The sequence below is a fragment of the Trachemys scripta genome, chromosome 4, assembly GCF_013100865.1.
Source record: "Trachemys scripta elegans isolate TJP31775 chromosome 4, CAS_Tse_1.0, whole genome shotgun sequence".
Lineage (NCBI taxonomy): Eukaryota > Metazoa > Chordata > Testudines > Emydidae > Trachemys > Trachemys scripta.
Genome location: NC_048301.1, coordinates 122,776,162 through 122,800,412, shown reverse-complemented (window position 1 = coordinate 122,800,412; position 24,251 = coordinate 122,776,162). Strand labels below are relative to the sequence as shown.

At 43.0% G+C, this 24,251-nt stretch overlaps 1 protein-coding gene across 4 annotated transcripts in view; it reads left to right on the top strand.

Annotated features, from left to right (window-relative positions):
* Positions 1-24,251, top strand: part of SRGAP2 (SLIT-ROBO Rho GTPase activating protein 2) — a 203,406-nt gene that overhangs the window by 109,016 nt on the left and 70,139 nt on the right. For all 4 annotated transcript variants that reach the window (XM_034767147.1, XM_034767146.1, XM_034767148.1 and 1 more), the window contains one exon: positions 20,103-20,165. In XM_034767147.1, the coding sequence (XP_034623038.1) occupies positions 20,103-20,165 (63 nt within the window). The remainder of the gene's footprint in view (positions 1-20,102; positions 20,166-24,251) is intronic.

Below are 24,251 nucleotides of genomic sequence, written 5' to 3'. Positions count from 1 at the left end.
TCCAGCTTCTTGAGCCACAATCAATCTGTCAAGTGTGAACTAGCACAACTGCTGATAAAAGCTGGAAATAGAAGTACTCAAGCAGACTTGTTAAGTGGGCTGTAGAATCTCTTCTCTGCTCAACAGTTAAATGCAGAGTCATGGAGTTCAGCTGCACTCTCATGGGTTTTAAGATGCTACATTTTGTATAACTAATAGTACTTGGCATGTATATAATGCAGTATGTGTTCCAAGAACTGCACACACAACTAATTAACCTTCAGAACAAACCTGTTCAGTAGGCAAAGCAAGTAATAGTAAGCCCTTTTGACAGGTGCGGAAACAGAGAAATGGCTGAAGTGTCTTATGCAGAGTCACACAGCAAGTTACTGTCAGAGCCAGGAGGCTTTCTTTATTCTCAGCCACGTGGTCCATTCTTCTAGATCATGCTCTCTGTAGCTTCTAGGCCTTTGGAGGGGACAGAGAGGTACTGAGTGCATTTATGGTTCTAATCCATTTTTAGGTGGGATGCTGTCTGAATCCCTATGTAGTTGCATGTTCTGTATATAGATGGATATAAAGGTGTTCTTGAAAGTGACGCTTGATCCTCTGCTGTGATTACTGGGCTCTTCGGTGATGTGCCTATCTTCCAGAATTGTGCATTAACTGAATGGAGGCTCGTTATTAGCTAATGTCCCCCATCCATCGAAAGGGAATCCTAGAAGAGTAGGACTGGAAGCAAGCAAGGAAGGAAGGAAGGCACCTTGAGCGATCATGTAGTTCAGCTCCTTGTGCCACAGCAGGATCAAATAAACCAAGACCAACACTGACTGGTTTGTCTACCTGTTCTTAAGTCTCCAATGACAGGGATTCCACAGCCTTCCTTGGAAGCTTATGCCAGTGTTTAACTATTCTAATAGTTTTTCTTCCCCCCCCCTCGAATCTAACCTAAATCTCTCTTACTACAGATTAAGCCCATTAGTACTTGTCCTACCTTCAGTGGATATGGTGAATAATTGATCATCATCTTCTCTTTAACAGCCCTTAACATATTTGAAGACTGTTATCAGGTGTCTCTCAGTCCCCCCAGTTTTTTATCAAGACTAACCATGCCCAGTTGTTTAACCTTTTCTCATGAGTCAGGGTTTCTAAACCCTGTATCACTTTTGTTGTTCTTCTCTCAGCTCCCTCCAGTTTGTCCACGTCCTTCCTGATGTGTGGTACCCAGAACTGATCACAGTACTCCAGCTGAGGCTTCACCCGCGCTGGGTAGAGCAGGACAACTACCTCCCATCTCTTACATACCACACTCCTGTTAATATACTCCAGAATATTAGCCTTTTTTGCAGCTGCCTCACATCTGTTTTACAAGGGCTGTTTGCGTTCTCCACCCAGGAGAAAGATGTCTTCGGAACTAAGGCTGTGCAAGGTTGCCAGCACCTGCAGCCTTGCTTATGTCCATGAAATCTTTTCAGCTGGACAAAGATGCTTTCCTATAGGAGAAGCGATGATTCTTCTCTTGAAGTAAGAAATAATTTAGAAATGCTGCAGATGGAGTTAGTCCTCCCCATCTATGAAGTGTGTGTATGTGAGCTATACCAAATTTGAAAACTTCATTTTGTGCACTCACATCTTGCTGCTCTTTGTGGACATATTGTGATGTTGTCTCTTCTGTATCTTGAGCACGTGAAAACATGAATTTTTACATGTTTTCTCCAGGAAAAGCATGTGGAAAATACCCATTTTTCTTGGTTCTTTTGAAAGAGAGAATTCATTTAATAGTAGCAAATGTTTGGCCTATGGCTAGCTGTGGAGAGATTTATGCTCAGGAATGATCCAGTGGGTTGTAACTCCTGCAGTGGAATGTAGAGAGGGATGTGATATGGGTTGTCCTAATCTGTTTAAGATGGAGGTAATGGAATTTGGAGCCATGACCCTACAATAAGGGTTTAGATCAGAATTTGGGGGACCGTCTGATTTAGGGCTTTATAACTTATAGCTAGCACTTAGGGTTGTACCCAGAAATAAACAGGCATAGAGCAAGTACAGCCTGCTGTGGTAATCTAGCCTTAAGGCTACAAAGGCCTGGATGGCTGTGGTAAGGTCCATGGTAGAGAGAAACAGTCGCAACGGCTGGCCCAACCATAGAAGAAAAAAAGTCATACTATCACAGCTGTTGTCTGTGAACCCTGAAGCAGCAATGGATCCCATATGGAAGGATCCAGTCTTGCTGTGGAATAGAGCAGCTGTGACATTTTTGGAAATGTGGATTTTGTCTCCAACTGCTGGAAGTAGGTGTTATAACCCTTTGGCAAAAAATCTACAAGCTGAGACACATCCTACTGTGTTGCCCTCAAAGACCCCTCTGTTACAAAAGGAAGGTGTTACAAGAAGGGTGCAGCATTGCTAGCTGTCAAATCCTGTAACAAACCCCGTTGACTTCTCTGTCCCCATATCTACTTTAGCGACACCATCAGAGGACCCAACCACACCACCAGGGGCTCATTCACCTGCACATCTACTAATGTGATATATGCCTCCATGGGCCAGCAATGTCCCTCTGCCATGTATATTGGCCAAACCGGACAGTCTCTATATAAAAGAATAAATGGACAGAAATCTGATATCAGGAATGGTAACATACAAAAGCCAGTAGGAGAACACTTCAATCTCCTTGGACATTCTATAACAGATTTAAAAGTAGCCGTCCTTCAACAAAAAAAACTTCAAAAACACACTTCAGAGAAACTCCAGAGCTACAATTCATTTGCAAATTTAACACCATTAATTTGGGCTTGAATAGGGACTGGCTCACTACAAAAGCAATTTTCCCTCTCTTGGTATTGACACCTCCTCATCAATTACTAGGGTGACCAGATGTCCTGATTTTATAGGGATGGACAGTCTCTATATTTGGGGCTTTGCTTTATATAGGTGTCTATTACGCCCCACACCCTCTCCTGATCTGTCTCACTTGCTGTCTGGTCACCCTATCAGTTATTGAGAGTGGACCACATCCACCCTGACTGAATTGGCCTTGTTAACACTGGTTCTCCACTTGTAAAGTTTCAGAGTAGCAGCCGTGTTAGTCTGTATCCGCAAAAAGAAGAACAGGAGTCTCTAAGGTGCCACAAGTACTCCTGTTCTTCTTTTCACTTGTAAAGTAACTCCCTTCTCCCTGTGTCAGTATATTTATGCCTGCATCTGTAATTTTCAGTCCATACATCTGAAGTGTTTTTAACCACAAAAGTTTATGCCCAAATAAAACTGTTAGTCTTTAAGGTACCACCGGACTCCTCGTTGTTTTTGTGGATACAGACTAACACGGCTACCCCCTGATACTAAACACTGGCATGTTTTTCTTTAATATCAATTAATTTCTGAAATCCCAGTAGTGAGTATATTTGAGTTGCATGTAGCTTTTCAGACGGCTGCTGTTTTTAGCCTGCAGAGTTGGGCATTGCTGTGCCCTAGGAGGACTGCGTGGTCTGGCTCTAGCTAATTAAGTTTTTCTCCCCATATCTTCCAATGAAGAGATCCCTTTTCAGGGCTGTGATATGATGTGAAGGGCCTTATTTGTTGGAGAACTAGATGGAAAGTTGCCAACCACTTCAAAGGTATCTCTGCTGATAAGGGGAGTCAGATTTACTGCCAAAGCCAACATTCAAGTGGTGTCAGACACTCAATGTATTGCTGTGGTTTCTCACTGCTGCCAGTCCTGTTTGCTGTTGCACTGAGGTTTCCCCATAGAATGTTTAAATATGGAGTACCAGGGTGTCGCATCTGTGTGCAGTGAGGGTGGTCTTGGACACTTGGATGCAACCAGCAAAAAGCAAGGGAAGCAAAAGATTTAAAAACCAAAGGAAGCAAAATTTCTCTTGTTTTGAGAAAAGGCTGTAAAATCTAAGCACTTGTAGAGGAAGAGCTGGCCAGATATACTCTGCACAAGTCGCTCCAGTGCCGCCTCTTTTGGGCGGCTAGCTTGAAAGTGCTCCAGGTTTCCATACTCAGCCTCCACACTTGCAGCCCAGCCAGTCCGATGATGGAGACTACTCAGTGATACTTGGGCTTCTCCTCCACAAGGCATGTGACCTGGGAGAGTGAAGAACAGAAAGAATAAGGGAAAGACTGGGCTAATAGCCAGGTGTAGGAAGTTTGTGAAAGTCCCAGCTTGGGTGGAGAGTAGCAAGGAAGACTTAAGAAAGCCTGGTGGAAAAGGCTCATTGGGGATTCCGGTGTTGAACTGACAGGTTGATGAAATGGAGAGGGAAGGGAAACACAAAGAAGAGAGACTGAATTTTTTTTTTTTTTAAATGGACAGGAAAACAAAGTGTGTGTGTGTGTGTGTGTGAGAGAGAGAGCTCTGTGTAGCATGAAAGTTTCTCTCACCTAAAAAAGTTGATCCAATAAGATATTTCCTCACCCACTTTGTGTCTCTAATATCCTTGGAGCGACACAGCTACAACTACACTTCATACATGAAAACAAAAGTAGCTCAGCAAATTCAGATTTTTCAGGGGCTCTTAATTTCCTGCAGTAAGGAAATCACTAAGGGCCAGATCCACAGCTGGTGTAACATTGACTTCAATGGAGCGATGTCAACTTAGAAAAGCTGAGGGTCTGTCTTTTTAAACGTGTAATGCATTGAGTGGTTTAACCATACAATTTTATGTCCACATGGTGCATTTTGGTCCTCTGCTATATATTTTGGAGAGATTCACTGAACATTACACTACTTCAGTGCCCTTTTTATCTTAAGGCGTCTCTGCATGGTCCTGCTCTGCGGACTGCTGGGTGTGAGTTGCGGCATGCATTGAAGTGTTGTGCTGTAACTTCCCCGGGTAGGCCCTGCTAGTGTGAACTAAAAGGTACCTAGGGGAAGGGGTAGCTCAGATGGGGAAGGGATAGCTCAGTGGTTTGAGCATTGGCCTGCTAAATCCAGGGTTGTGAGTTCAATCCTTGAGGGGGCCACCTAGGGATCTGGGGCAAAATCAGTACTTGGTCCTGCTAGTAAAGTCGGGAGGCTGGACTTGATGACCTTTCAAGGTCCCTTCCAGTTCTAGGAAATAGGATATCTCCATTAATTTATATTTATATTTATTTTTATTTATAGTTTGTGTTAACTTAGTCCCATTTTAAACAAGCCTATGATAAGGTGGACTCGGTATCTTTTATTTGGCACTAGCAGGGTCTACACAGGGCAGTTGAAGCGCAGCACATTAGAGTGCTCTGCAACTCAAACACTGTAGTCCACACTATGGGGCTGTGTGGATAAGCCCTTTGTTTCATGTTATAGCAGAGGAGACCACAAGCTGAAAAATGCAGCCAGAGACTATTTTGTGTTGATGGAAAATTATTTTGTAAATACCCTGAAGCCATTATTCATATAATTTAGTCCCAGTGACTTCAATAGGAATCTGACCCCTTGACTTTATTGGAACTACTTGCGTGAGTAAAGGTGGTAGCATCCGTCTCAAAGCTGTATATGCAGTTTTTATAAGAAAAATAACAGGATCTGTAAGAGAATAGCTGACCATTCTCTGTGAATAAACCAAACCAAGTGGAAATTCTAGATCCTATCTGGCCATAATAGCAACAAATTGGTGCCTCTAGGGAGCGAGTTAAATTGTTTCTATTCTTCCCATAATTAATGATGCAGCCCTGTGTTCAGAAACCATAGGGCTCAGATACGAGTCTCAGTGCAAGCCTGCATTTCCATTCTGATCTTCTCACTGCCTGTCTTGGGAGAATGTATGGCTTTGATGTTAGGTTCCATTCTTGTGCAGACTCCTTTTGATTCTCTCTATCTTTGTAGGAGGCACTCCTTTGATTACTCCATACTTAGCCTTGTTGAGCATGGCCTTTTAAAAAAAAATTTTTTACGCTCTCTTCCATTTGATTTGGTTCTCTTCCCCCGCCCCATTCTCTTTATCCCCTAGCTGACCCTTGGTTTTTACATGGACCCTTGATTTCTCTGCATGGTGTAAGCTTTATATTTCTGGTATGGTTATCAGATTCTCCCCCCATTGATGACTCTCTAGTGGGGTCCCTTGATATTATTTATACATGCACTTTTGAGAAGAAGCCTTTTCCGTTTGGTCTCTGTAATCCCTAGTTCTCTGCTCCTTGTTTGATGTCTTCCCTCGAAGCAAACTGATCTCTTGTGTTTAAGGAAAAAACCCTTTTTTATAGAATACAGAAATCTTCGTTTTTATCCAGTCCCTGGACATTTTTCTCTAGTACATCCAGCTGACTGGCTTTCTGTAACAAAAACATCAAGTTATTGAGTGTTTGTTTGTGTAGCTGTTTCTTGGTGCCATAACTTGCTTCACACTCAAGTGGATGATCGGGTAAGTTATCAGCAGAGCTGGAAGCAAAATGTTAAAGAAGTGTTGGGAATGTATCTCAGTGAGGAAGCAAAGTTAATCTAGTCAGCTGCCTGCTTCGGCACCCTCTTCCTTCACTGGAGGCTTGCAGGATACAATCTCTGCCTCTTCCCATGACCTTGTTTCCTGATGCTCATGTAGAGGCCAAATTACCCTTTTAAAATAATACACCAGTATTTTACAGTAAAAGCACAAAACACGACGACATCAGTGCAGGCCTTTCTACTGCATCACACTCGAGCAACCTGTCTTCACTTTCAAGGTTCTTCACAGCCTATCCCCGGTGTAACTATCATCTCTCATATGTGATCGAGATGTCGACTCCCACCTCTGATCCGCTGATGATACCGTCCTTCATTGCCCTCTTGTTTTAACTTTTCAAACAAGCACTTACGCGCTTTCTCCTGTGCTGCCCCTCACGCTTGGAAGAAGCTCCTCGTAATCATCTGCAAAGCTACATCATTCTCCTCCAATTATTTCCTTAATTCATTTGCCATGATGCCTAGAAAAAATATAACAATTGGGCTACTGGCGTACTGAGACCACTGCCTATCATTCTGACCAACATTCTCTTAGTTTCTTATGCTTCCCTGCCTGCTTCCACCTGTTGTCTCTGGTCTTACATGTAGATTGTAAGATCTTTGGGGTGGGTACCATCTTCTTGTTCTATTTGTATAGCACTTCCACAATGAGATCCTGAACAATGACTGGGGGTTCCTATGTACTGCAGTACAAATAATTTAAACTGTAGTCTCTTGTATCATTATTCTAGTTTGACACCACCTAGCGATAATTCTGCCTGAAGGATTCTCTGGACCGTTCTCTAGAGAGAACATTTTCAGAACTTGTGTTCTGTACTCTTGTGTTGGTCTGTTCCTTTATCCAGCATTGCTTTTGAGAGACCACACTTCTGCTATGATTTTACTTTTAAGTTGACTTCCATTCTTGTTGGAAAAGTTTTTCATAGCAGACAATGGCCCTATCAATGGGTGCTTCAGCTGCATCCCACACCATTATGCAGGAAGCCAATTGGAGAGGCACACAGGATTTAACTATCCCCATCCTTGTGTGGTTTAAATTTCTTTCAACAGGGCTTATACCAAGATATCAGTAGCAATCCGGCCCCAATTTATAGACTGTTAGATGTCCCAGCTTCCTGCAAATCTTGTTTCAGGAATATGGGATTCCTTGTCTAATGACGTTCAGTCCAGTTGCATGCCCATATTCAAGAGGCCAGAGGAAGAAGTGTATGAAACACTAGTGTGTGGAAAAACACAGCCTGATAAGTGAGTCTTGGACTCACTTTCCCTGTAGTGCTTGAGTGATTTGATCACGAAAGGGGCTCTGTCCATGTGGTGCATTGTATTTGATGTGAAATGACAGTCAACAATGACAACTGGTCAGAATTATGGTAATCTATGAAGCAATACTACACCATTCATTTTCTTAAAGGGGCACTTTCCCAAGACCTGACAGACATTAAAATTGTGCTGTTGCTAATATCTTATGGTAGCCATTGGAAAACAAATAAATAAGAAATCAAGTAAATTTTAAAAATATTTATTAAGATTAATATCAAAGCCATCAGATCCTTCTGAAGCTAAGTCTCACACCCTTCAATCCAACTTTATATATAGTGAAACTGTCACTAAAGTGTGTGTGGTGGGAAATACATCCATTATATGTACACTACTACACTTCCACATTTTGCCACAGAATCACCTTCTGCCTTAGGGCTGGTCTACACTGGGGGAGGGATCGATCTAAGATACACAACTTTAGCTACGAGAATAGCGTAGCTGAAGTCGACGTATCTTAGATTGATTTACCTCGCATCCTCATGGCGCGGGATCGACGGCTGCGGCTCCCCCGTTGACTCTGCTTCTGCCTCTCGCTCTGGTGCAGTTCCGGAGTAGACGGGGAGCGCGTTCGGAGATCGATTTATCATGTCTAGATGAGACTCGATAAATCGATCCCCGATAGATCGATTACTACCCGCCGATCCGGCGGGTAGTGAAGATGTATCCTTATACTCTTTCATGTTACTTCTGTTACTAATGATGCTGTTGAGTGGAACAGGCAGGAAAATAAATCATATTGCTTTCTGTTACCATAAATACACTTGTGGTGTAATATCCATGTTTGTCAAATGAGAGAGAACAAAAACTGTAGAGGAAAAATCTTACTGTCCTAATAGTAATAGTTCATACCCATGAGAGTAATTTCTGATGAAGCAGTGTGTGATTATTGAATTGTTTAACCCTGTCCCCATATTTCCAAGGGCATAGTTCTGTTATGAAATGACATCAATTCTGAACAGTCATTTATCTCTCATTAGTGGAGTTAAATATCGCCTTCCCCTGTCCCCCCCCCAGCTCCTCCTCCCCCCCCCCGCAAGTTTCCTACCCCAGTTATTTTTCTTAGAAGAAACTGCATTGAAGGAGAGGCACTGAAGGAAATTATTTGTATGTGTTGGCATTATCAAAGTTAGCAGTACATCTCCACTCCTGGGCAAAAGATGAAAATGGTTTTTCTAAACCGTGATCACTGACATGCTGTTCATGCTCCATACCAAGTAAAATATAACGCCGTGGTCAGAGTCCATTGCCCCGAGTGAAGCACTGCAGAGCTCAAGGCTATAGTTAAAATATTTCTGTTAGCTCTGTTTCAGGCTGCAAATGCCATTCCTGTCTGTGGCATGGGCAGTGAATGTGCTGCAGTCGGCCCTTTTCAGTGTGCAAAATGAGTCTATTACTGTGACATTTTTTCTCTTTCCCTGTATTCATATGTGAAGCCTGTGTTGTCCCTTATTATAGCAATATGCCTCTCTTTATCTAGCCTTTTGAACATCCGCTTGGATTCAGGTCAGCTAGAGACTGGCTGACAGCATCTCTTAGCTCCAGCTCAGTCATCCAGCTGTGATGCCTCTAGTCAGCCACGTCAAGAGAGATTTCTCATAGCAGTTTGAGAAAGGACATCGAGGAGAGTAGGTAGGCCAGAGCTATCATATGCTGCAAGGAGATTGCATAAGCAGGATTACAGGACATTATTTCCAATATTTCACAGGACTTCACAGGCTGCTGGTGGGGCTTGCCACCGTCTGAAACCTTTTTCGCATCTCACTCACTTGATAGGTGACTCTGTGTAACTGGCTTCACAATAAGAGCAAGTGCTCTCAGCCATGAAATTGTTTGATTTATTGGGGGCTGGGAATCCGAAGCCTGAGACTTGATAGCCCGCTGCTGAAGACAGCAAAAAAGGAGCAAATAGGAGCTATTTGGAAACCAAATTTATGATCCAAAGAGCGTAAGTGGCAATGTTATGATATGGCATTGCTGCAACCTATTACGGTTGTAAATGGCTTTTTCACAGCCCAGTGTTTTCGCCAAGTAGGATAAATACCTCCTTGCTAACATAACAGTCAAATGAAGAATGTATCAATTACTAGTGCAGCAGGTTGGGAGACCCCTACGTAGGTAAAGGACCCTATGTAGGTAAAGAATGAACTATTGCATGAGTGATGCAATTATACTGGACCATTGTGAAGTTGTATACCATTAGTTTGGTTATCCCCATCATGTGGGGCATATATTTTATCAAGTACACCTCTACCCCCATATAACGTGACCTGATATAACACGAATTCGAATACAACACAGTAAAGCAGTGCTCCGGGGGGACAGGGCTGCGCACTCCGGCAGATCAAAGCAAGTTCGATATAACGCGGTTTCACCTATAACATGGTAAGATTTCTTTGGCTCCGGAGGACAGCGTTATATCCGGGTAGAGGGAGGTGTAGCTTGATGTCCTAGATTTTCTTTTGTCTCTAAACCAGGGAGAATACTAATGCAATAGCAGGAAAAAACCTTAGAAGATCTTGTTTTACAGGCACATGTGACAATAAGTAAACAGACCATACATAAAAACGGTGAAGAATGGAGTTATATAAAACATGCACAGGCATAGTCTCTAGATCACATGCATGCAGCATTTCCTAAGAATTGACCTGTCAGAAACAGACCCCTAAACGACAAGTGACAAAATAGCCTAGGCTCTAACTTGACCAGTATAATGTGTTACAGGCAGTGAGTAAAGCTTTCAAAAGTGCCTAAGTCACCTAGGCACTTCTGAAAAATTTTACCCAGCGTGTTTTGTCTGCATTAGACTTTTTAAATAGTGTTAGCTAACATCCCACCTTCACATCTTAGTCTAGACAAGGTCTTGAGAGTCCAAGAATAAAAAAACATTGCTATTAGACTTCTAGAGCTTTAATAACTAAGGCTACATTTATGTCACGGAGGTCATGGATGCCACGGAATCCGTGACTTCTAGAGACCTCCATGACATTCTTTGCTTCAGCACCTGGGGCTGCGGGACTCTGGAGCTGGCAGTGAGTGGGGCCCGGGCAGAGTTCCAGCGACGGGGGCCCCCTGCAAGTTTCCAGCGACAGGTGACCGACTCCTGAGGGGCCCTCCTCAGGGTTCTAGTGATGGGCGACCTCCCACGGTGGAAGGGGGAGGGGGACACCTTGGGCGAGCAGCTGGGGGATGCCCCGTTTTCTCTTTGGGGAAATTTGGTCACCCTGCAACTTCTAGCTGCCGCGGACGAAGTGGGAACCCCACAGCTCCTAGCCATCACAGTGGCGGGGGAAATCATGGAGCTGCAGCAGCAAAAGTCTCACACAGATCACTGATTCTGTGAATTTTTGTTTATTGCCCGTGACCTGTTGACAGCATTCTTCAACTCTTATTTACCACCACCCAAAATATTTTGACGGTCAGGTTGTAATGTTCAGTGGAATACAGAACAGCCAAGTAAGCATGCCATAGATCCCCAAAATGTCTGGATTAAATTAGATGGGGGCTGGGAGATGGAACAAAGAGAGCGTTGAAACTGGTGCAGCATTCTGAGAATTAATGTTCCAGTTAAGTGTGGCAGCGACCTACAGGTCTGCCCATGGTTCAGACAAAGCCCCTTGTAACAAAAGGTTGTGTGTATGCACGTGTGTGTGAGTGCGCACTTGTGACAGCTCTCTTGACTGACTTGTCCTGGGATGAAAAGGATGTTTGAGATGGGCAGCTTGAAAGGAAAATGCCAATGTTGCGAGTCAAGAATGCTGACGAGAGTCGCTCTTCTAATTTTGCTGAATTTTTTTTCTGGTGGGTGCTGGTCATCATTTCCCTAATACAAAGAGTGTGGGGGTGGCTTTTTTGTGCCCAGTCCCTTTTTCCTTCACATCCTCTCAGCAATGCATATCTTTGCAGCAATACAGCTGAACCCATTGTGCTTGGCACCCCTTCTTCCCTCTTCCCCAGCCCCCGAGAGTTCAGTGTACTTTTCATATAATGCCCTTTTCCAGGAAGAACGTAAATGCAATTCACTGAACTAGTGACCTCCCAGGTCAAGAAGACAGAACTCATTATTTCTTGAATGTTGAAAAAACACCATCTACCTGAAATGTCACTAAGCTAATTAGAGGGTGACGCATGCACTGTAGTTGAAGCTATTATTATAGTTGGGCCTAAATAACCTAATGAATTTCTAAGTTCTGATTAAATTTTAGTTTGGTTACAACTTCAGGCTTTTAAAACTGCAAACACAGATTTAACTTGAAACCTTTCCCTCCCATCCCCATCTCATATACTCTAGTCATAAATATATTTGACCCCTGCACATCTGACTTTCTCTTTTCTTTGAGGTGTACGTATGGATTTTCAGCATGATGGCTCTGATGATCATAAGGCTGCTGCACAACGGGATATCATATTAGAAATTCTCTTATGCTTTGCTTTCTACTGCAAGCATTGCTTTCTCCTTGGCTAATTTGATGTTAAAGTCCTTCCTTCAGAGCTGTCTTGCTTTTTTTTTTCCCATCATGAAAGTAAATGTTCATTGATCAGAAATGGCAACAGCATCACCTCATAACCTGTGAACTCAAACACCCAAGGCTGAAGGCATGCCTATTTCCTGTTTGGGCTCAATACTGGGGTAACTGGGAGAAATTCTATCCCTAGTGTTAGACAGGAGGGTCAGACTAGATGATTTTATGGTCTCTTCTGGCCTTCAGATCTGTGAATTGTATTCTTGACTGTGTCTATTTTGGGCCACCAAGATGCAGCTCAGGTGCATTATTGTTGGTCTCCTGACATGACTTCACTGTTGTTCAGGTAAACATTTCCTCTGTTGGTTACAAGAGATTTGTTTCTGCCCACTCTGCTAATATTCAGCATCACAGATACATTCTCTCCACAATGAGCTCTATGCTTAAATCTGCGCACAGGTATATTCCCTACACTTTGCACCATATAGAAGTACTGTACATGCATACGCAGCCTCTCATCCCAAAGGCTCCCAAGACACTATAAAATTAACTATCAATTCACCCACCACTGAGAGGGAGCCAGCTCTGGGAAGGCAAATGGCAGCTGTTTAATAGCACATAGGAAGTGAAAAGCTAGCCAACTGGAAATGCATTCTGCCTCCCTAAACTCTCCCTCTAATTACCCAGGTTGGAAGTTGGACAACTGCCTCCTCTGAAAAGTGCCATGGGATCTTTTAATAATCACAAGTGGTCAGAACTAAATCTCCTCTGGAAGAAGGCACCTCCAATGGTACAGCACTCACTAACATTATGCTGGAGCATTTCTTCAGTACTGGGAAGGAAGAGCACCTGCTATTGAATTGCCAATACCACGTTCTGTAACACCTGGCTCTCTTCTTCCCCACCCCCCTTTTTTTTGTGGGGGGGGGGAGAGAAGAGAAGCAGAGGGGCGAGGGGAAATCTCATCACCAGGTTTCTATCTGCTTAGAGGTGGTGCCTGAAGATACCAACAACTGGAAAGACTGAACTCCTCTCACTGGTCTTTTTATTCATATCCCTGCATCATGTTCAGGAGGTGCCTTGAATTAGCGAAGCTTCTCAGCTGGCGTCATCAGTCTATCTGTGTGGTGAGGTTTGAATCAGTGGTCTCTGATCTAGAAGCACTCCCAGTGGCTAGACCCTAGAATGCCAGTAATGTTCTCTCTCTGCTTCAGGTCCCTCATCTTTTTAAGTCATTCACTCAGCGATTTTTTGCCATTGCCTGAGGCATTTCCTTTTGTCCTTGCCTTGCTGTGACTGCTCTACTTCCTGCAATACAATTTTTTTTTTTCTCTCCACTTCACTAGTACAGCCAGCTTCTAGGTCAACTCTTTCAACTCCCATTCCCTCAGCCTTATGCAGTGGAAATTGTACTGAGAGTAGCATTACATTAGGATTGCCACATTCTACAGCTCCTGAAATGATTCTTGTTTTCACAACACTGATTTTTCTTGTTCCAATCTAGTAAGTGTGCCGTTTCTTCCTTCAAAGTTCATTTGTGGGGCTAGAATTTTGTTTGCTCTTATGTTTCATTTACCCTCTTCTCCTTCACCCTGAACTTGCATCCCCAGGATGTTCCCGCTCAGGTGGAGTTCGGGCTCTCAAGCCCCCCCGATCCCCTGTGCTTGAGAGCCAGAGCTCTAGCCTGATCTGGAAGATCCACACTGCTAACGTTGGCACGCTAGCTTGAACCCTGCTAGTGCAAGTCTGTCTGCGTGACCTGGGAGGCTCGCTCTGTACTCCAGACATATCCTTGGTGGCTTCTACCTCTTCTTAATTAGTTGCTGCTTCAACAATTCGTCCAATGAATGAGCAGTTTTCTTCAATAAATAATAAATAAACAATAGGAGAGGAATTGGGTGAAAGGAAGATGGCTGGGCCAGTTAAGGCAATTTAACCAACACACTGGTAAAAAAGCTCTTTTGGTGTGAAAAGATCAGTGTTTGGGGCACTTAAAACAGAACCAGCCATTTGGTTTCATTAATCATCCTTAAGATTAAGAAGAAGGCCGTCATAAAATCCTTACGCGCATATAGCTGCAGAGATGGCAGCATCTCCAGCGTTCCTTGGCTCCTAGTGATTTGAAGGAATGTGGGTAATATTATTGCACAATGCCTTGGGGACTGCAAATCATTGATCCTTCTTTTTTCCCCTTCTTTCAGTTACAAGTCTAGCACTCAAAAAGCAGAATACTTGTCTTTTGTCATGGCTCTACTTAGTTTATTTTCTTAGTAGTCCATCTGGCCACCCAGGGATGGGGTTGGGGCGGTGAGACTGGAACACATGAAAATTCAAACCATCTGAACTCAGGTTTCAGATGGCTCTGCTTATTTTGGTTTAAGAATATTTTTATTAGGGTCACAAGTGAATAATGTAAATTATTTTCACGTAAGTACATTATATGCCAAGACACGGATTAGGTCACAGGGGTCATAGTGAGAACATTTAAAAGTTTACATATGTCAAAATGAAGGAATGGAACAAAATAATAATAATAATAGTTAGGTTTAAGCAACAGGAGAGGTTTGATGCAGTAGATGGCCTCCTAAACCTGCTTCTTTTTCAGAAAGTCTCCCTCTAGGATTTTCATATGGTATTAATCACTATAGTATCTATAGCGAAAGACTGTGTCCAAGTACTTTGTCATTTTTTAATACCTAAAACTTCCCTAAACTTGGCACATAATCTGTGTGTGATCTAAGTGACCAAGTATTTGCCCAATTTCATTGCAGTATTAAAATAGGAGATACAGCAGAATGATTTACAGTTAGATTACATATTCTCCTCCCTCTTCCCCTATAAATCAGTATCGATCCTAATAATTTGGGCTGTATGTTTTGGCCAGGAAATCGAGGTCCAGGCAAGTGTATATCTTTTTTTGAAGGGGGGGGGGATTAAAAATAAGGTAGTATGGGTAAACTTTGGAGTTTTTAAGTATAAAAATGTTGAACTTGTGTGAGCTGCTTTATCCCTGTGGATATGAAACTTTTTTGTTGAATCTTGTGGAGCATGTAAGGTCAGTCAGACCAATAACGGAGTTCCACAGACCCACACCTGTTACAGCTTGAATCGAATAGCTCCCATGCAAGGAACATGAGAAGTCCACTCATGAAGCTATCAGAGCTTCTACATTCAAGGTGAGGAATAAGGGAATTAGTAAATCTAAAACCCCTGCTTCTGATCCCCAAGACTGAGTGTAGCAACTAGGTAGGAGACTTATTGAGTGGAGGACCTGGATGTGGGGGAAGAGGTCCAGTTCATGTCAGAACATTCACAAGCAAGGAAGTGTGAGGTCAGTGCTCGGTGTGTTTTTGTTTATAGCTCCTAACATTTTAGTACCCTATTTTAAAGGTGATGGGGTGGGAGAGAACGGTCTTAATTCTCCTTAACAAATGTAGAGTGACGCATTTCCAAACCTCCATAACTTAATTTGTTTAGCATTTTCATAGGAAAAAGCCCTCTGTATTTTAATGTCCTATAAAAGATATATTATTAGCGCTGTGTAGAAGCAGTTATAAATGAGGTTCCTGCTCAGGAGAACTTAGTCTAAAGTGATGTTTTAAAAATGATTTAAAGTCCTCCCGGAAGCAAGGCCTTTGTGTAAAAATGCAAGTAAAGCCATGAGTGTCTTTCCTCCCTGTCCCCTAACTTAAATATGGCCAAACAGATTGCTCCTTTAACTTGGGGAGGGGGGGAAGGGTGAAATGTGAAAATTGCTCCTAGGCTTCCAACTTTTGTATGCCGAATTGCAGCTGAAATATTAAACCCCTAGAAAATTGGATTCTATATTAAAAAGGCTGGTACAATCTTATCTGTAGAGACATTAATGCTGCTGCTTTAAAACCTAGTGAATGGGGGGGAAAATCTGGATGAAATTACCTCTTGCCACATGTTTGAAATAGATTGAATCACCTGTTAATTGATTCTGCTTTTATTTTAATTATTAGTTGCATGTACTGTGGGCATGGCTGGCCTTTGAATGAGAGAGGGGTGGTGGTGGTGGGGAAATACAGGCATTGCCCTCTTACTCCATTTACTCCCGCCTCCACAAAATATAATCTGGATGTGTTTCATTTTAAAACCCTTGGAAATGAAAGGGTTCAGTGTGCCTTAGCTCCCCTCCTGTGTCTCTGAATGATCACAGCTATTACATTACAGATGGAAGAATTAAAGTGTTAAGGATTAGGCTGGGAGTGCTAAAACTGCATTTCAGAGATGGCTGCTGCTTTTAATACTGATATATATGTTAGAGGAGCACCGCTCTGCAAGAACGCTGGCCCCCCAGGAGACCACCGCAGCAGCCTGAAAGGATGCATGACCTAAAGGGACAACTACTACTGATGATCCGTTGCAGGTTAAAATCCTGCTGCAAAATATTTTTGATTTGGCTGGGTTATAAGTACCAGAGCTACTGTTAAGCTCTGAATCTAGGCCTCTTTCAGGCAACAACTAGAATGATGATGTTAAAAATTAAAATAAAAAGACTTTGCCCACAGCAAATTATTTTCTTCCCTTCAGTGTCCTGAGCTGTTTAGAATGATGACTCATTCTTTTCCGTGAAGTTTAAAGAAAAGAGATATTTTGTCTGATAACGTACAAAGGCAGCTCTGTTTGTTGTTTGCCTTTACTCCTCCCCCTTGTTTGGAATGCAGTTCATAGGATTTCTGGGAATTAATTGCTTTATCAGAGGGGTGTTACTAGGTTTCATATGGGAAATTGTCCTCTTGTCCTCTGGTTAGGTTTTCATTGGAAGAAATTTCCCCCTTGAAATCGTGATCTGTGGGGACTAATGACAGTTAACTACTTTTTCTTTTCCTTTTAAAGGACAGCATTATAAGGGCACACGGGATTAGAAAGTCACAGTTCCAGTACCTTTTTGGAAAGCATGATGGTCTTGGATGCCTGTTACAAGGCTATGATTAACTGCCTCTGTGTCAGCATCACTTTGAGATTCCGAAGGCCCCTTGTATTTTAAACAGCATAGAATTTCACATTGGTTATCAAACAGTCATGTGCTCCATAGGGAACTGGACTTAAAGCAGTAAGTCAAAATCGCTTCAGCAGCCTGTTCAAATAAACAGGGATAATAGATGAGACATTTCTTCTCGGAGTCGTCAGCAGCAAGAAAGGAAACATCTGCCTGGGCTTAATTGTAATTTTATTGGCTTCATTTTTTCAAGTACCGTGGGCTGAGTTATGTAAATTGTATGCTTGTGCAAATATTACAGCCAGTTGTATAACAGAGCTTTCTCTTGTTCTCTCATGCTCTTGCCATAGAAAAAGTTGCTCAGGCTATCGGAGAACCAGTGAGCGGAGGGAAGAGGAAGATACGATTTTCAGTGGATGCATGAGGCAGGGATGGTGTATGGGTGGGATGTACATGCATAAACACACAGAGAATCCAGAACATTTTAAGCAGTCTGACTAGACACTTGTCGAATGTGCTTTTTGGTATATCTAAAAGCCTCAAAAAAAGAAGAACAGGAGGACTTGTGGCACCTTAGAGACTAACAAATTTATTAGAGCATAAGCTTTCGTGGACTACAGCCCACTTCTTCGGATGCATATAGCTCTGAATACATACTCTGAAACCTAAAAGCCTCAGTTTCTCATTTAAACGTTTCAGATTGCAATAAATTGCCACTTCTTGACCACCTGTTTTAGGCTCAGATCCTGTTTGTGTGGAAGTTGAAGGGAAAGCTTCCTTGAGCTCAAAGGGAGCAGAAGCAGTGTGTTAGCATGTGTACAAATATCTAATGCAAGAAGACTTAATGTGCACAGGTATCTTCTTTTAATGATGTGGATATAAGTAGGTGGTTCATTTGACAGCATTAAATACAGAGACTAGGCTACAGACTGCCTGAATGCAAGGTTTTGAAGTGTACAGGTCTTCCCACACTAATGTGCAGAATTACTATCTTATGTAGCCACCATTTGAAAACTTGACATTTGCCACTCTATAATGATCGCAATAGCACAGGCTACTTTTGGTAGCCACGTAGCCTGCCCTGTTACCCTTGATTCTGATATAATCGCAACACTATCTTGAAAAAAACAAGTAGCCAAACACCAAGCATTTGGTTGTTGCCTTTGCTGTAGCAATGGGTGAAGAATAAGCTTTGATCCATCTTACTTAGGAGAGTTGTGAATGTTGACAATTGGAAGGCAGGGGGATGAGATGCTCATGCTCTGTTCCTGTATTCCAGTGTTTAGCTACAGCCAAGAGTTTGACAGTGCAGCACTTTTATATGGCAGCTTCATCCAATCACAAGCCAGGAATGCCTGCCTGATGTCACCTGCCAAGGAATTAAAATAAAGAAATAAAAAAAAATTTTTTTTTTAAATTGACACTTGGCTGCTGGCTAGTTGGAACCTTAACCAACCTTGACAACTAATCATGCCTCTGTGCAGCTCCCATTTATTTTTTGAGAGTTGTATTGCCTGGGCTATAACTGAGTGGCTCACGAGTACCAAGTGCCCCTTGCTAGGGAGTGATGTGTGCTGATACATTAAAATTGTATTGTAGTGCTTGCAGTTTAAAAATAGCTGATGGTGTTGTCTGCCGGAGTAAATCCCATGTCTGGCTTTGTAATTTGAGGGGGAAATTGGGGGAGTTAACTGCAGAGTTCATAAATAGAGTGGGTGGGGTTTCCTTTTTTATATCTTGGCATTACCACTGCATTCAAAAATAAGTGTCTAAGCTAGTGGGTTTTGTATACTCTTCCACATGCAGTGCCTGTGAGCTGTGGCCGGTCAAAACATAACCACTTTCCTGGGTCTAGTTTTATTCACAAAAGGCATGCAGACTGAAACACACAAATAAGCACTTCTCCCCAACTGGGGTTCATCTCCAGGAATGCTCATCCCCCACCCAAGATAATAATATAATATATGGAGATATACCTATCTCATAGAACTGGAAGGGACCCTGAAAGGTTATTGAGTCCTGCCCCCGGCCTTCACTAGCAGGACCAAGTACTGATTTTGCCCCAGATCCCTAAGTGGCCCCCACAAGGATTGAACTCACAACCCTAGGTTTAGCAGGCCAATGCTCAAACCACTGAGCTATCTTCTCTCCCCCCCCCCCCTTTTTTTAAATTTTTTTAACCTTTCCAGAGAGCCACTTCCCCCTTCTGTCCAGGTGCAGGTACCCCTTGTCTCAGTGAGTCAGCCAGCGAGTTAAAATTAGCTCCTTGCTGTGTCTCACCAGCCTGTCATACTTGCAGAATCCCCTTTGAGCTCCCCCATTTAGTATATAATTGACATTCTCAGTATTGCCACCAACTACAGAGGCTGCACTCTGTGACCTATGGAACTTTACGGATAGCAAGGACGAGAATAGGGCACTGAAGTAAGTGTGTGTGAGAGCAATGGTTACCATACAGGACTCTGATCTTCAGGTACAGCTATAGGCCGCTGCTTTCCCAGTGTATAGAGATGGGTTTTGTTAAGGATTTAACACGCTTGGTCTGTAACTGTACGTGAGTCTTTATGGAGACTTAGGGGGTACACGTGCTACTGTTCACTCCTCTGGCAGTCATCTAAGCGCTCATTGACACCACATAGCATAAGCTTTCCCAGCCAGGCATTATTTGTCTCTCCGAGTGGGGCTTCTCTTTGTGCTAGCTGAGAGAGCCATTGGAAAAAAGTGTTCAACCAAACCATCCCTCCTTTCTGTTTCGTGTCATTTGCCTGGCTGTTTGCATAACATTTCATGGTATTAAAGCTGTTTGTGTAATTTGACCATAACTGTCTCTGAACTGAGCAGTTAAATGGTGCCTAATTGGGTCTAGATTATTAGCAGTGCGTGTGGCATGTTCGTATCCTCCAACCATCCCCATTTTCCCTAATGGATCTCTGGCTCTCTTTCTTTGTAGAGTAAAGAAGTCGGATTGCAGCTCCAGGAAGACTTGATGAAGGTCCTGAATGAGCTATACACGGTAAATCAGACTTCCTTCGTGAGTTCTTTTCATGCATAAGGAAATAAGTGTTTGACTTCTGCCTGCCTTCCTGCTGTTGCAGCAGAGACTAAGCCCTAGGGTTGATGCATGTCTACGATCTAAGTGATTTGAGGCAGCGTGTGTTCACCAGTCTATACTGTACCATTAATTTTATTTTCACTCCATCTTTATCCTTGGGCTGTATCTCTGTCTGATCTGTTGTTGCTAAAGAATGTTCCACAGGAATTACGGAAAGTATCACGTTTTGGGTTACGTTTTTGGTTGTGTACATGTTACAGTACTGTGGTTGTGAGCTTTTAATTTCTACAGCAAACAAACCCAACACAAATTGGCCCCATTCTCTCCAAACTGGGATGCAGTGCCTAATGTGACAGATCAGACTTTTCCACGCACTGCACCTTTTCCCCTACTTGAGGATTTATTGTAGATTTTCATATTTGGTTTATTTTCTAGATCCTGATTTCAGCAAGGTTTGTCTGCTGTGGGTTGGGGAGGAAGGGGATTTGAATTCCTGAATATGCCTATTAATATTTAACTCAGCATTTGGTTTCAGACAAAGCTCTGTACAGGACCCCCTCTCTAGAGATGAAACTCTGAAGCAGCTGAGATGCAGCCTTTTTTCCTGAAGGCTAAACAGTCTGTTGTAACTGTTTTGTTTCTGTGTGAGATAGCTGGAATGAGGTGTCTCCATGCACAAGATTTTTATGCACTTATTTTTAACAAAACCTCTCCCACAAATACATTTTTCTCATACATTTTTATTGTATCATTGTAAAATAGTATCGCAAATGTGCAGGTAATCTCTAAATGCAAGTGTAGGTTATTTAACTCCTCTAGTGCAAAGCATGGTAACCTTGACAGTAAGTGATGTCTGACTTCCTTCATCCCAGAAAACGCTAGATAATTCTCAGTACCCTAAGTTGTGTTTTACTCCGTTAATTTAAAAGCACACATTGTGTGTGCTACAAGTAGTGAACCCAGGAGAATAGGGATCCTAATTTTGGGTGTACCATATATTTATATAGCACTTATCCAATTCTCTGGCTGCTGCATAAAAAATTAAAAGCAGTATAACTCATAATTCAAAAGGCCATAAACAGACATCCCCTTCCTCACCACGGCATTTTCTCACAGCTGCTTAATATACCTTTCTTCTGTAATTATATTTATTATAAATGCATTTCCCATCCCAGCATACTCCAGTGATGTCCCCAAATCTTCACTTTGGTTGACAAAGGGTGGAGGAGAAGATTTGCAATGACATGGACACTGTACCGCTAACCCAGGGGTCGGCAACCTTTCAGAAGTGGCATGCCGAGTCTTCATTTATTCACTCTAATTTAAGGTTTCATGTTCCAGTAATACATTTTAACGTTTTTAGAAGATCTTTTTCTATAAGTCTATAATATATAACTAAACTATTGTTGTATGTAGAGTAAATAAGGTTTTTAAAACGTTTAAGAAGCTTCATTTAAAATTAAATTAAAATGCAGAGCCCCCTGTACCGGTGGCCAGGTCCTGGGCAGTGTGAGTGCCACTGAAAATCAGCTCGCGTGCTGCCTTTGGCACATGTGCCATAGGTTGCCTACCCCTGCACTAACCCATTCCTCTTTACCAGGAAGTAGTTGTCCACGTCGCAACATGCAGCCTTTGGTATGTTTCTCGGTATCAGTTTAGGAGAGTCTGACTGGTGCAACAGGGAGGCTGAGGTTTTGAAATGAGATGTTTTGGCAGAGCTGTGTGGGTAAGCTGCTTCCATTGCCAGCCAACATCATATTCAGCTTTCAGCTAGTGTTGCCTGTATTTTTTTAGCATTCATAATGATGTGGAACCAGGCTGCAAAATCTGGTTCTATATCCGCCTCTGTTCCCTTTTCCCCACCTCTGACACACAGACTTCTGCTAACCTATAGTGCTATAAATTAGGGCAGCCCTTTCCTTAGCCTTGGGGTAACAATTGAGCTCTGCCAAAAGGTTATGGTACATCAGCTAGGGTACATCTACAGTAGAACCTCAGTTATGAACTGACCGGTCAACCACACCTCATTTGGAACCAGAAGTATGCAATCAGGCAGTGGCAAAGACAAGAAGGGTCGGGGGGAAGCAAATACAGTACTGTACTGTTAAATGTAAACTGCTAAAACAATAACGGGGGAAGTTTTTAAAAAAAGATTTGACAAGGTAAGGAAACTTTCTGTGCTTGTTTCATTGAAATTAGGATGGTTGAACCCAGCATTTTTCTTCTGCATAGTAAAGTTTCAAAGGTGTATTAAGTCAATGTTCAGTTGTAAACTTTTCAAAGAACAACCATAACGTTTTGTTCAGAGTTGCAAACGTTTGAGGTATGAACAACCTCTATTCTCGAGGTGTTCGTAACTCTGAGGTACACTGGAGGGGAAGCCACAGCAGTGATTCTCAGAGCCCAGGTCTATGGACTCAGGCTCGTGCTATGGTGCTAAAAATAGCAAGGCAGACCTTCCCACTCAGGCTGGAACTTGGCTGTAAAAGCCAGCTTGAGAGGGTGGGTTTCAGAGCTCCAGCCTGAGTGGAAACACCTACATTACGCTATTTAGTACCATAGCACGAATCCTAGTTTGTAGACCCAGACTCTGTCTCACTGCTGTGGCTCTTTTATGCTACCACAGAAGGTCATGTGTACTGCTCATCTGGTCCTAGACGTGGAAATTGGAGTGTCTCCTGTTGTCACAGGTCTAGCCTTTGAATTCTTTTTAAAGTAAAGAGTAGTTGAGAAGAAAACTGTAGGGTTGGGGATGGTTTTAAAATGCTGGATAAAAGTACTACTGGTAGAACATACAGCAATGCAAGTCAGATGGTGGCTGATAGGTAACTGCTGTTCTGGCAAAGTATTTCAGTGCTGACAGTGATCTTGCCATTAAAACCTGAGTGTGGGTACCAAAACCTTTCTTGGTAGCTTGGTAGTTGTTTGTAATTTGGGATTTGGTGAGATTCAATGCAAAAAGTCAGGACATGGAGATGAGATTTGCTGATTTAAACACAAACGTCCTTTGAGCGATGCAGTTAAAGAATTTTTTGTTCTGGGACATGAAACTCAGATGACTCAATTTGTTGGAATCCAAAACTGGATAGTGGTCAAAGTTGATAATACTGTGCAATGTCTACTCACAGCCAGACTCCTCCAAGAGTCCAGGGGGAATCCCAAGAAGTGGAGCATTTTCAGAAACTCCAAATGTCTTCCTTTTTTATGAATACTAACTTTGAAATTGCAATGCCCTTGGGAGAATCCACTTAGGGACCCAATTGGGACAGCCCTTCTCTTGGGCCTCACTTGGTTGGAGGCATCCCAGTAAAGTCAAGTACTGGCTGCTATTGGGCAGGGGTGGTGTCACACAGTTCACGACTCAAAGCTCTGGCCAACCTGGGGATTAGCTCCCAACCAATCTGACTCCCCCTCCTTTGGTTTCTCCGCCCGGAGTCTCGCGCTGTATCTCTCTGGAGTCAGGTTACTCCCTTTTCATCACTTAGGGTCTTCCATCTGGCCAAGTCACTGTAGTCCTCCCCTTCTGGGATCAAAGTCCCACTGGACACTCTGGCAGTCTTCTGATCCACTACCCAGTCTGTGCCACTTGCCCAGCTGCCAGTAGGGGAACCTGGGTCCTTCCACGACTCAGCCTAGGGACCCTGTGCCCAGCAACCACCATCTGCTCAAGCTCCAGACTTGTTGCTGTTTCCCTGGGCTCTTCCCTATCTTCAGGCCCCCCTCTCGGTTACTCTTGGAGCTTCCTGTGCTCCTTGTGGCTTTCACCTCTAGGCGGGTTCTTGCCAGAATCTGTATTCCAAGGCAGGATCTCAGGGCTCCCCCCTCCCCATAAACTCCTCCTGACCTATTGCCAACTCGCCTCCACTTTAGGGAGTGACGGTAGCGTTCTTCCCTTCAGCCCTCTCTTAACACCAATTTCTTTCCTTTATGCCTAGCCCAGCTCCTCCCTCAGCTGGGTTCATCAGGTGTTGGGCCTTATCAGCCCCAACTCTCGTCCACCTGCAGCCTGTCATGGGGTAATATCCCTTTTTGCCCAGGCAGACTTTA